The 12584-nt window shown below is 39.8% G+C and overlaps 1 protein-coding gene across 1 annotated transcript in view; it reads right to left on the reverse strand.

Moving 5' to 3' along the window:
- Window positions 1-493: 493 nt before the first annotated feature.
- LOC145395433 (uncharacterized) overlaps window positions 494-12584 on the reverse strand; it is a 68525-nt gene continuing 56434 nt past the window's right edge. Inside the window, exons 4-6 of the mRNA XM_080269033.1 lie at window positions 10525-10651; window positions 3014-3117; window positions 494-1220 (exon numbers count right to left, since the gene is read on the reverse strand). Of these exons, the coding sequence (XP_080125159.1) occupies window positions 1176-1220; window positions 3014-3117; window positions 10525-10651 (276 nt within the window). The 3' untranslated portion in view covers window positions 494-1175. The remainder of the gene's footprint in view (window positions 1221-3013; window positions 3118-10524; window positions 10652-12584) is intronic.

Here is a 12584-nt window from a genome sequence, read left to right on the forward strand (position 1 = left end):
TTGTATATGTCCTTGGTCAGAAATTTATCATAGATTTAGTTCATTTATCCCTCAACGTAAGCCCGAATCTATTTACTTGGTTCCTGTTAACATCTGAGCGATTATGTTAACTCTGGAGAAACCATTCGTAGTGAAGGGATTGTAAACAGTCTTCTTAACTCCTTCTCAATCTTATTTCTCCCACTAAGCCTAATAAAATTGTAAAAAAAAGTAGCAAAAAAAATAAAGTTTCGAAATATTAAACGTCGTTAGACTGAGGGACGTGATAGGTTAGTTCTGGCTGGGAAGTAATACGGAGGAGCAGATGAAGAAATGCACAGACTTGTGTAGTGTGTGCAGGGGATTCTTCATCCTCATCTGCATCTTCATCCTCATCCTCATCATCATCATCTTATTATTATTATTATTATTATTATTATTATTATTATTTTTATTATTGTTGTTGTTGTTATTATGGAACCTCCCTTCTTTCCTCCGTTTCAGTCGACAAATATATAACGAATTCTGGCAAATCATCATGATCATCGTCACCCTAACTTTTTTCATCCGTTGTAAGCAATGGGCGATCTAGGATCTAAAAATGTGCAAAGAGGAAGCACGCAAGTAGGAAAATTACCTAATCCAATCAGACTTATAGAGAAGCAAAAAAAAGGAAAAAAAAGTTGGCTATAATATTAAAGAACTGGATATATCTAAGAACAATCCTTTTATCTTACACACTTCACAAACGATGAGGTAATCCATATTTTTTCTTCCTCCCTCCACATGATTTTATATTACTTTTGGAGAGACTGTTCAAAAGGAAGGAGAGTTAGATCTTAGTTTTCTCTAACTCCTTCCTTAAGACACGTCCTTCCCAAATTAAGTAAAATCGTCTGGAGGTGTCAAGAATAAAATATGACCTAGTGGTAGTGAAGGGGAAGGGGTGGATGTGCAGGGGACTATGTTGAATCCAGTCGAAGGTCTTCCAGGGAGAGACGACTTTCAGCATCCTGTATCGTGACGTAGTTTGTGTGTGTGTGTGTGTGTGTGTGTGTGTGTGTGTGTGTGTGTGTGTGTGTGTGTGTGTGTGTGTGTGTGTGGTTGTCAACCTCAGCTGAATAAAATCGTCTGAAGACAACGAGAATACACAGCAAAATACGTCATCGGACTGAAGGTGTTACTCTTGTCTTTAATTATTCCAGTCCATTGATGCAGGCTGTGAAACGATCCATCTGTTCCTGGAAAAATAATGATAAAAAATGTATACAATAAATAATGTGGTTAATAATGAAGTTTACATTGTGACTGTCTCTCTCATCCCTCAAACAAGAAAAGCCAAGCTGTGTATTGCCTGACCCTTTGGTGCTCTTGGCCTTGAAAGGAACATGAATGGCTGAAGACAATCCTATATAGATTATTTCAAGAATCTGCGTATTCGCAAAGAATCTTAAGGTATTTATAAAAACTTCACTGAAGACTCTATCTGAATATGGTTTAGATCCCTGGAACACATCGCCTAGCATCCAGTTAGACACAGGGAAAGATTGTTGGAGCCGCCCTGTGGGCTCCAGTCTGGCCCAGTTCTCTCCTGGTTATAATGAGTGACTCAGAGACCAATACATTAGTAGGCTGGGCTCAACCGCCAGACGGTTTTGGCAATTGTCAGCAATTCAGTACAAATGTAGGGGGGAGGGATTATACTAAATTTCGTAACCTAATTTTGAGGGGGAAAATGCTGCATCAGCAGTTCTCACCCATTATGAGCTACGATGAATAGCATTTTTCAAGTAAGAAACTTTTTCAGCTTGAGTCCATTACTCAACCGGTAGAGAAATGAACATAAATGAAAATAAAATATAAGCCATAGTGATGTATGAAACCCACACCTGACACCTTGCTGTTCAATAATCCATTCTAGGGTTGCTAAGGTCGTCTAGACCTGGCAAGAAGAGTATATAATGTAGTTATTGCACTGTAGTAATTAGGTTAGTAAGTACTTAAGACATCACCAGTAATATCATTGCGACTATAAATGTTTAATGTAAATTTCGTTTTTCCTTTATTTAGACGATATTCTGCAGATTAGAATTTCTGAACTAAAGAAGGTTATATATAGTCCTCATTAACTCCATCACCACTATAGTCCTTTCACCTTAACTTGGCCCAGATATTAGCCCATTTGCAGCTTATTTCACGCAGCTCAATGACAGAATAAAAAATGATACAGCTCGGCATCCTTTTCATAGCACTTCTACATGGCTGGCATCATATTCTGTTGATAATCCATTGCTATAAGTCAATAGCCACGCTGAAGAGTTGGTAATTTTATGCCAAGTTAACGTGAGAAGAGTAGAGAGATAAGGTATGATCACCTGGGAGCAGAAAAGAAAAAGAAAAAAAAAAGAAAAATAATGCATCTTTTTTACTGGTGGAGTTAAAACACTGTACGGTGAATATGATGACATTGTATCCAGTACAGTGACATTATTTTTTATACCTAAAGAAAATTTTATTCAGTTTAGGAAAGAGAATTAAAGCGACGGAGTTAAAGAATAGATTACTGTGTTGCACAAAGATATATACACAATTATACAGGTACACCTAATTTATATCACGCTGTCCAGTTTAATGGTGACAGAACTCTTTCCTGAATTGAAAAAAATAAAAGTCTTGGAATGAATAATGAAACACTCATAGGTAACAAACATAGCCATGGGGAAAGAAATGGTCATGTAGTGAAAAAGTCATAAAGTAAAAAAGTCACGGAGTAAAAAATAGTCATGGAATAAAATAAAGTAATTGAGTAAACATACAGTTATAGGATTATGGGGTAAAAAAAAAAAAAGTAGGCATGGGATAAATAAACAGTCATGGGAAAAAAAAATCTGGGTTAAAAAGCAGTCATGAAGTAAAAAAAAATCGTCATTGAGTTAAAAATAAGATAAAAAAATAAGAGTAAAAATTTTAGGCTGTATATGAGTGAGTAACCGGGGGTAATCCAGCAGATACCAACAGAAGCACGAGGTCTTACCCAGTCCAGTTTGTAGGCAACACATCGGTACAGAGGAAAGAAGTTCGCCATGGTAGCGCCCATGTTGCTGAACATCTCCAGAGTGAAGCACCGTTTCTGGAGTTCTGGTTAAGGAACATAACGGAACATTATCTGGTTGGACTTGGAAGAGACTTGAGAGGTTGTGGAGGATAGTGGAGGTGTGGAGGATAGTGGTGATTGTGGAGTTGGTGGTAGTGATGTTGATGTTTATTGTATTGGTGGAAGTAGTAAGGTGATGACAGGTGGTGGTGGTGTTAGTAGATCGTGTATGGTGATGGAAATTAATGGTGGAAGTTAGTAATAGTCGAATATAGTGGTGTTCATTGTGGTGGTTGAAGTTAGTGATGATGGAAGTTAGTGGTGGTGAAAGTTAGTGGTGGTTGAAGTTAGTGATGATGGAAGTTAGTAGTGGTGGAAGTTAGTGGTGGTGGAAGTTAGTGGTGGTGGAAGTTAGTGGTGGTGGAAGTTAGTGGTGGTGGAAGTTAGTGGTGGTGAAAGTTAGTGGTGGTGGAAGTTAGTGGTGGTGGAAGTTAGTGGTGGTGGAAGTTAGTGGTGGTGGAAGTTAGTGGTGGTGGAAGTTAGTGGTGGTGGAAGTTAGTGGTGGTGGAAGTTAGTGGCGAAGTGGTGGGTGGTGGGTCTTAGAGTTTTTTGGAAAGGTCGTGTGAGGGAGGTAATGGTGACAGTGATGGAGGGGGAGATGGTGGTGGTGAGAGTGATGGAGGGGGAGATGGTTGTGGTGACAGTGATAAAGGAGATGGTGGTGATGACAGTGATGGAGGGGGAGATGGTGGTGGTGAGAGTGATGGAGGGGGAAATGGTGGTGGTGACAGTGATGGAGGGGGAGATGGTGGTGGTGACAGTGATGGAGGGGGAGATGGTGGTGGTGACAGTGATGGAGGAGGAGATGGTGGTGGTGACAGTGATGGAGGGGGAGATGGTGGTGGTGACAGTGATGGAGGGGGAGATGGTGGTGGTGACAGTGATGGAGGGGGAGATGGTGGTGGTGACAGTGATGTAGGGGGAGACTGTGGTGGTGACAATGATAAAGGAGATGGTGGTGGTGATAGTGATGTACTGGGAGATGGTGGTGGTGATAGTGATGAAGGAGATGGTAGTCGTTCTAGTGATGTAGGGAGGTGGTGGTGATGATAGTGATGCTGGGGGGGGATGGTGGTGGCCATAGCGATGGAGTAGAAGATGGTGGTGATGAAAGTGATGTAGATGGGGATGGTGGGGACAATAATGACGGAGGGGCAGATGGTTGTGGTGACAGTGATGGACAGGGCGATGGTGATGGTCATAGTGATGTAGGGGGAGATTTGGGATGGTGAACGGAAGGGTGATAGTGGGGTAATGTGGAGGGGGAGAAGGTGAAGGGTCTGTAGAGGAGCTGAGAGAGATTAGGTGGAGATTTTTCCGAACTGAACGGTGGTGATTCTCAGTGTTTGGTTGGGGTCATGCGAGGGTTTTGGTGGTGGTTGAGTTGGAGTGTACTGTACATGGTGGTGATGGTGGTGAGAAGGGTGGTGGAGGTTTCAGTATTAACAACAACAACAACAAGAATAGTAACAAGTCGTGCCAGGCACAACAAACCTCGCTTGATGGCAGCTATTTTACTGCTCTTAAATACTGACTAGTTTCTGCCATTTAGTGTCAGTGCACAATTAAAGTCTAAGTAATCTCGCAAATGTTTTCAAGTTATGCCCTCTGAAAATCCGTGATCTCGCATTTGACTTATCAAGGTCACTCAAGTTCAAAGGTTATGCTGCCAAATGAAAGCCCATTTGAGACTTCCCATATCTAGGTAACAGTAATCTTCAACCGGTTTCGAGTTATAGCCCCCTGAACATCCATGACCTTGAGTATGTCCTTTCAAGATCATTCAGGGTCAAAGGTCTTGGTGCCAAATGAAAGTTCATATTACGAGTTCCTGTATGTTCATAATGGTAAGTATCTCTGTCTTCAAGTGTTTTCATGTTATACCCCTCTGAAAATCCGTGACCTTGATTTTGACCTTTAATGGTAACTCAATTACCTCGAAAATTTAATTACTTTCTTTTGGGACCAGTGCCCGCATATCCTGAAAGTTTCATGTAATTTCATTCAGCTGTTTTTCCATAATATTGCTAACATATGAAGAAACTCGACCAAAAACAATTTTTCGTGGACTCAATCTGGACGAGGTAAACAAAGAAACAAACTTGATCAAAAACAATACCTCGTCCGACTCCGTCCGGGAGAGATGATAACAATAGCTAGAACTCTGTAACAGTCCTACTGATAGTAGCTAGTCTCCACCTAATGTTTCTTAGTAGCCTTGACCCCACTGGGGAGATTTGAAATTTTTTTCTCTATGAACAGTGGTCCATGCCAGGACACATAGCCGGGGCCCTTCAAATTTCTTGCGCAGTCTCCGGTTCTGCAATCATCGGGAGAGTGTGAGGCCAGAATGTTGATACTTATGCACTTCTACTGTGTTGCCATAATAAGGAAGCTTTCCCTTGTTGTAAGGTATGTTTATTATACACAAGATCTGAAGACCCTAAGACAACTTCTTGTGTAACTTCAACAAGGGATCTGACAAAGGTGTCGAAGAATGCATGTCTCTGCTATAATTTCTTACAATAACCTTGACCTCATTGGGGAGAGTTGGATTTTTTCTATCACAATGGCCCATGTCAGGACACGTAACCTGGACCTTTCAGATTCCTTGCACAGTTTCCGATTCTCCTTGAATCGTTGTGAGACCCTGAGGCGAGAATAATAATACCAGTGAAAACAATAGTCTTGTAGGCAGAGATTACTACTACTACTACTACTACTAGTAGTAACATTAAAATTGTAACTGTCAGAGACAGTTACTTTCCTTCACTTATGATAATGATGTTTTTTGTAACAACTCAAAACCCTTGGTAAGACTGCCACCATTAGTGTATAGACCTGGTATATAGACAGTCCTGGTAGACTGTCCTGGTAAATAGTCCTGGTCACAAATACCGTAATGTCACGCATGAATGACCTTCATTTTTTCACACTAATAATAGGAAACAATTTTATCACAAGGTTTCCATCCATGTTCATGTATTTCTTTTGGATTTGTGGTGAACTGCGGTTCAAACTTCATGATTTTTTTCACTTTTTTTTAACCTGTGACCTTGAAAAATAGGTCAAGGTCACTAAAATTGGGTCAGGGTAATAGGATCATAATGCTGTACATCCTCAACAAGTATTATGAACACCGGAGACAAAAAGTGACGGAATAATAATAGAAATGAAGATAGATACAGAGATTCCCACCTATGGTAATAGGTTGAGATCAGTTAGAAGACTGATTAACTGTAGGAGACAGTTACTGATACCCACCAATGAGGAAATAGCTGATTTTATGTTTTTTGTAATAGCTGAAAAACCATTGGTCAAACTGCCGCCAGATATATACAAATCTGGTCAAGGATCAGACAAAACTTTAAGGGCAAAGAAGTGTGTCATTTATGTTTTGGTTTTTCCTGCATTAAAAAAAAAAAAAAAAATGAAACGTATCGGAAACTGTGGTGTTCAAAATGTTGTTACGTCATGCACGAATGACTCTCGGATTTTTTTTTCTCGTACTCGTACAGATGTTTGGAAAATAAACTTTTCAATGGATTTCCTTCAGCGTCCATGTACCTCGAATAGTTTCGGAGTAAATTGAGGTGGAAAATTAATGATTTATGGGCATTTTTGGACCTATGATCTTGAGAAGTAGGTCAAGATCACTGGAAATGGGTTAGTGTAATAGGGTTATGGTGTTGCACATCTTTAATAAGCATGATGGAAATCGGAGCCGGAAGTGATGGACTAATAAATAGTAATAATAATAACTAGAACATTGTAACTGTCAGGAACTGTTACTGATCTTCACATATCAGAATACTGTTATTTGGGATAACTCAGAAACCGTTGGTCAAACTGCCATCATAAAGAATACACACCTGGCCTAGGACCTGAGAAAACCTCAAGGGCCAAGAAGTGCCTCAGTCTTTCCGACAGAGTATGTTTTCACCCCTGTTTGTTTCTTAGTTAGTTAGTTTGTCTGTTAGCAGGATTACTCAAAAACTAAAAGTGAAGTTTGGACCAAATTTTGTGGGTAGATAGTCCATGTCCCAGGGAACAATCGATTAACTTTTGAGACCGATCTGGATAGTATTACAGATTCTGGATCCGGAAAACACTTTTTGCAACGTCCTAAACAATGATAGGAAAGCTTAACCATTATGAAGAGTAGTTTAGAAATTACATTGCCCTTGTCGGAGCGATGCACTCCACTGAGTTCCCCTCTAGTTTATATTTTGTTTTACTGTTTACGGAAGAACAATTGGAAATTGTTGAAAGTCGGGGGGTCCCAAATATCGTAACATCACGCATGAATGACCTTCAGAATTTTCCAAACAAATGTTTAGAAAATAATTACTTGTATATCACGGAATTTCCTTCCATGTTCGTATAATCATAATAGTTTTGAAGTAAGCTGATGATGAAAACTGATAATTTTTTTTATCTTTGAAACTGTTATATACCTTGAAAAGTAGGACAAGGTCACTGAAAGTGAGTCAGTGTAACAGGGGCATGGTGCTGTACATCCCTAAGTAGGATGAAAATCGCAGACGAAAACTGACGGAATAAGAAGAAGAGGAAGAAAAGATGAAGAAGAAGAACAGAAGAAAAAGAATGATATTAATAATAATAATAATAATAATAATAATAATAATAATAATAGTAATAATAATAGTAACAACAACAATAATAATAATAATAATAATATTTATAATTATAATAATTATAAATATAATAACATTAACAACAGCAATAATAATAATAATAATAATAATAATAATAATAATAATAATAAAAGGAATGATGAAAACAATGATATTCACCTATGATAATAGGTGGAGATCAATATTAACGAAAATAATGATGGATAAAAAGATATCCACCTACAGTATGGTAATAGCTGGAGATTAATAATAACTAGAAGACTATAATTGTTAGAGTTCCTGATCTCCAGCTATGAGGACTTTGCTGAAAGACACAACTTCCATTCTTTCTGTAAAATCTTAAAAACCGTTGGTCAAATTACCACCAAAAATGTATACAGACTGAGACAGGACTAGACAACACTTCTAAGGCCAAGAAGTGCCTCATTACCAGCCGCGATAGCGAAGCTGGCGTTGTTTTCGATGTGTGTGTGTGTGTGTGTGTGTGTGTGTGTGTGTGTGTGTGTGTGTGTGTGTGTGTTTGGAAGATATTTTTTGCAATTGCTCAAGATATCATCAAAAAAATTTACAGGAGCGTAGTAGGGAAAAAAATAAAACAAAAAAAACAATCACGAGTTCGAAATTGGTGAAAGTAAGTCAAGCTCTGTGTCTGTTACCACTATAACTTCGCAACCGATCAAGATATCATCACAATGTTTTACGGTGTGTAGTAGGGATGAAAATCTCCTACGAGTTCGAATTTGCTGAAAATACGTCAAGGTCAAGGTTATATTCCGAGCCTCGCTAGATGTGTATCGGTTCGCGACTTGTATGAATCCCCCAGGCGGAGGGGGCCTCTAGTTTTTTTTTTTTTTTCCTGTATGAAAGAGCAGCTGAAAAGTGTTGAAAAGTGGGGTCGCCGAAGTATGTCACATATGAATGGGCTTCAAATTTTTGCCATTTATATATATATATATATATATATATAATGGGATTTTCTTCCATGTACATATGTTTACTTTCGAATAAATCGAGGGTGGTGAATTCATGATTTGTGAAAATTTTTAGACCTGCGACCTTGAAAAGAAGGTGAAGGTCTTTCAAACTGGGTCAATGTAATAAGGTCATGGCGTTGTACACCCACGCACCAAAGTTTCTGTACTCCCCCTGGTTGGAAGGAAGTGGAAGTCAGGGTTAGAGACAGGGCAAGCGAACGGACACCCGTGAGTGGTAGTTTGGTACTGAGCTATAAGGAGGATGGTGAGAAACTTAATGATCTTGGATTCGAAACATTTCCATGCTATTCACCTGCAAAACACTATGGTTTCGTAACATGTACAGCATATATTATACAATAGACTATGATATCACGGAGTCTTGTTAAACGAGGTCCAAACACAAGCCATCTGTTTCGGATCCTCATCATACAAATGAAGCACCGAGCCAATTTCACTGCAGTCTGCATCACGGAGGCTAACACTGGACAAAGTGAGGTTTAGTTTGTTTTTTGTTGGTATGCTGACTGATCCAAATTTATTTATAAAACAGAGCTCAGTACTGGTATAGTCAGTCCGGTTGAAAATTTTGTAATGTGTTGCCATAAACTGTCATAACACATTGTTGTTCTTAATGCCTAATTATTATAGCCATAATGTTAACATGACATTAACAACTGGGAAAAGGAAGACGTTATATTAATGTCATGTTAACATTATGACTATGATAATTAGACATTAATAACAGCAATGCATCACGACAGTTTATGGCAACACATTACATAATTATCAGCCGGACTGACTATATCAGTATTTGGCTCTATTTTTTAAATGAAGTTCCAACAAAAAACAAAATGAACCTCACCTTGTCCAGTGTTAGCCTCCGTGATGCAGACTGCAGTGAAACTGGCTCGGTACTTCATTTGTATGATGAGGATCCGAAACAGATGGGTCGTGTCTGGACGACGTATCACAGGACTCCATGATAACGAAGTCTGTGTTATAATATATGCTGTATATGTTACGAACGCATAGTGTTTTGCAGGTGAATAGCATGGAAAGGTTTCGAATTCAAGTTCATTAAGTTTCTCATCATCATCCTCTTAGCTCAGTACCAAACTACCACTCACGGGTGTCCGTTCGCCTGCCCTCTCTCTAACCCTTACTTCCACTTCCTTCCAACGAGGAGGGTACAGACACTTTGGTGCGTCGCTGTACATCCTCTAAATGTTTGGTGATAATCGGGAATGAAAAGTGACGGAATAATAATAACAACAATAATAATAATAATAATAATAATAATAATAATAATAATAATGATAATAATAAAAAATATATTATCCCTCTTGTCGTGGGTATATAAACTGATCACATATGTATCATAATCTTCATATGTTGTGGCTCAGTCTGCTGGTGTGGGGAACCGAGACTTTGGTTCCTCTGTGAAAATTAGTGACAACGATGGACGTCATGAACATAAAAACAAAGGTAATAGAAATCACGAAAGGCGTAGTGGGAAGTAGAAAATTAAATTTGATGAACACAGCATAGTAATGCTGACTGAGCCGTCCCCGGAGGAACCGAGTAATTGGTGGGCAATATTTGGACAACCTTGCATGAGAATTTGTGAAGAGGGTAACAATCATTAGTATTAATCAATCCTATCTCCTCGATGATGGATTTTGTGTGTTTATTCCTGCTGAGAGAGAGAGAGAGAGAGAGAGAGAGAGAGAGAGAGAGAGAGAGAGAGCTAACTTACCAGTCACTGTTGTTGGGAAGCTCTCTACATAAATATGGGAACTGAAGAGCTCAGAACATTCGTGAATATAACCAGGCAGAGCCTTGACGGCCTGATCGTCCAAGTCACCGTGGAGCGTACTCAGGATCTGTGGAAGTAATTATAAGAAATCTTAAGTATTTGGACATAAGGGTGCGTCCTGGTTGCAAGCGGGCAGTCGGGGGCTGGCAAGAGTGAGGACGGCTGGTGCTTTTGAAGTCACGCACTCGAGGCGAGTCTTTGGGTGTTGCCATGGCAACGTCATCACACCACCCTTGGTAACTGCAGTCGGCACTATGTATCTACTTTAACTAATGCCAGACGCCTCAAGCATGTGAGGGGTGACCACAAACAAATCGCTTTCATGTCGACCTGTCACCCGCCATTTCACTGCCCTCCTCCCAGCTCACATCCCCCTCTCTCATATATTTCTCCACTCCATCCCTCTATCTCATCCTCAACCTCCCCCTCCCACTCCACCCCCTAACTCACTCACATACACTCTCCTCGTTAGTCTCTCGCTCTCCATCATCTCCACATGGCCAAAGCACCTCACTGTATTCCTCCTAATGCTGTCTGTCACATCAGATCCACACCACAATGCTCCTTCACTTCCTCATTTGTCAGTCTGTCTATCCACGTAATTCCAATTGCACCCTCAAATAGCTCATTTCCACTGCTCTCACTCGTGACTTGTGTCCTTCCAACATGGTCGAAGATTCACTTCCATACGTTAGAGCTGATATCACAATATTATCTTACCATGACATTTTTACTTCCATGCTCACTTTCCTATTCCTTATCACTGCTTTTAAAGAACCAGCAACTATTCTTCGTTGTTGTACCCTTTCATGGACTTCATCCTCTCAACTTCCATCCCTACTCATTACACTAACCAAGTACTTAAATGCACTGACATTTTCCATTTCCTCATCATCCAACCTCAATGTACATTCACTGACTTCATTTCTCTCGAAGACCGTAACTTTACTCTTCTTCACATTCACCTTTGAAATCCGTTTCTTACACACTCTCCCAAACATATTCACTAAACCTTGCATTTCCCCTTCTCCTTCACTTAACAACACAGTATCATCTGCAAACAACAGAACAGGAAGTTTCCAAATGCTTATCTATCTCTCATTAGGGCCACTCCAAAATCCATTGCCCTAAGTTGTATCTCTTTTATGACTCCATCCGTACACAGATTGAACTACCATGGAGACCTGACACACCCCTGTTTCAATCGAACATTCAGACAGAAAAAAATCACTCAGTTCACTGTCTACACGTACTGCAGCCTTAGCACCCTCGTACATACTCTTCACGGCATTCATTAACACCCCCTTTACTCCATATATTCCTAACATTTTCCACATTCTTTGTCAATCCACCCTGTCATATGCTTTCTCCACATCCATGAAGGCTGCATACAACTTCTTTCCCTTCTCTAGAAACTTTTCCACCAAAGACTTAAGGCTGAATATCTGATCTACACAACGTCTTCCCTTCTTAAAACCTCCCTGTTCTTCTCCAACTAATTCCTCTGTTATTTCCCTAACTCTGTCAGTAAGTGTCCTGCCATACAGATTTCCTGATACACTAAGAAGACATATGCCTCTGTGATTACCACACACTTGTTTTTCCCATTTTCTTTTGTACAGGAGAATAATTATACCTGACATCCAATCCTCTGGGACTCTACTTTCTTCCTAAGCCAGTGTGCACATCTTCCATATCCATTCTTGCGTACGTCTCTCCCCCATGCTTAGCATTGCATCACACACTCCGTCAATTCCTTGGGCTTTTCCCATTATGTCTTTCTCAATTGCCTCCATTACTTCCATCCTAGTGTTCTCTTCTTCTCTTCTTACCTCCTTCTTTCTCCCAGCCATTTCCTAGCTGCTTATACTCACATTACTTTCATTCTCTATGTTTAACATTTCCTTAAAGTGCTGTCTCCATCTGCTCACTTTTTCTTCCTTCTCCACTATCGATCAGCCATTTTTATCTTCCATTGCCCTACAAACTTTTTTATTACC

The sequence above is a fragment of the Coenobita brevimanus genome, chromosome 31 (genome assembly GCF_032717465.1).
Source record: "Coenobita brevimanus isolate Jiangsu-jjx chromosome 31, ASM3271746v2, whole genome shotgun sequence".
Classification (NCBI taxonomy): Eukaryota; Metazoa; Arthropoda; class Malacostraca; order Decapoda; family Coenobitidae; genus Coenobita; species Coenobita brevimanus.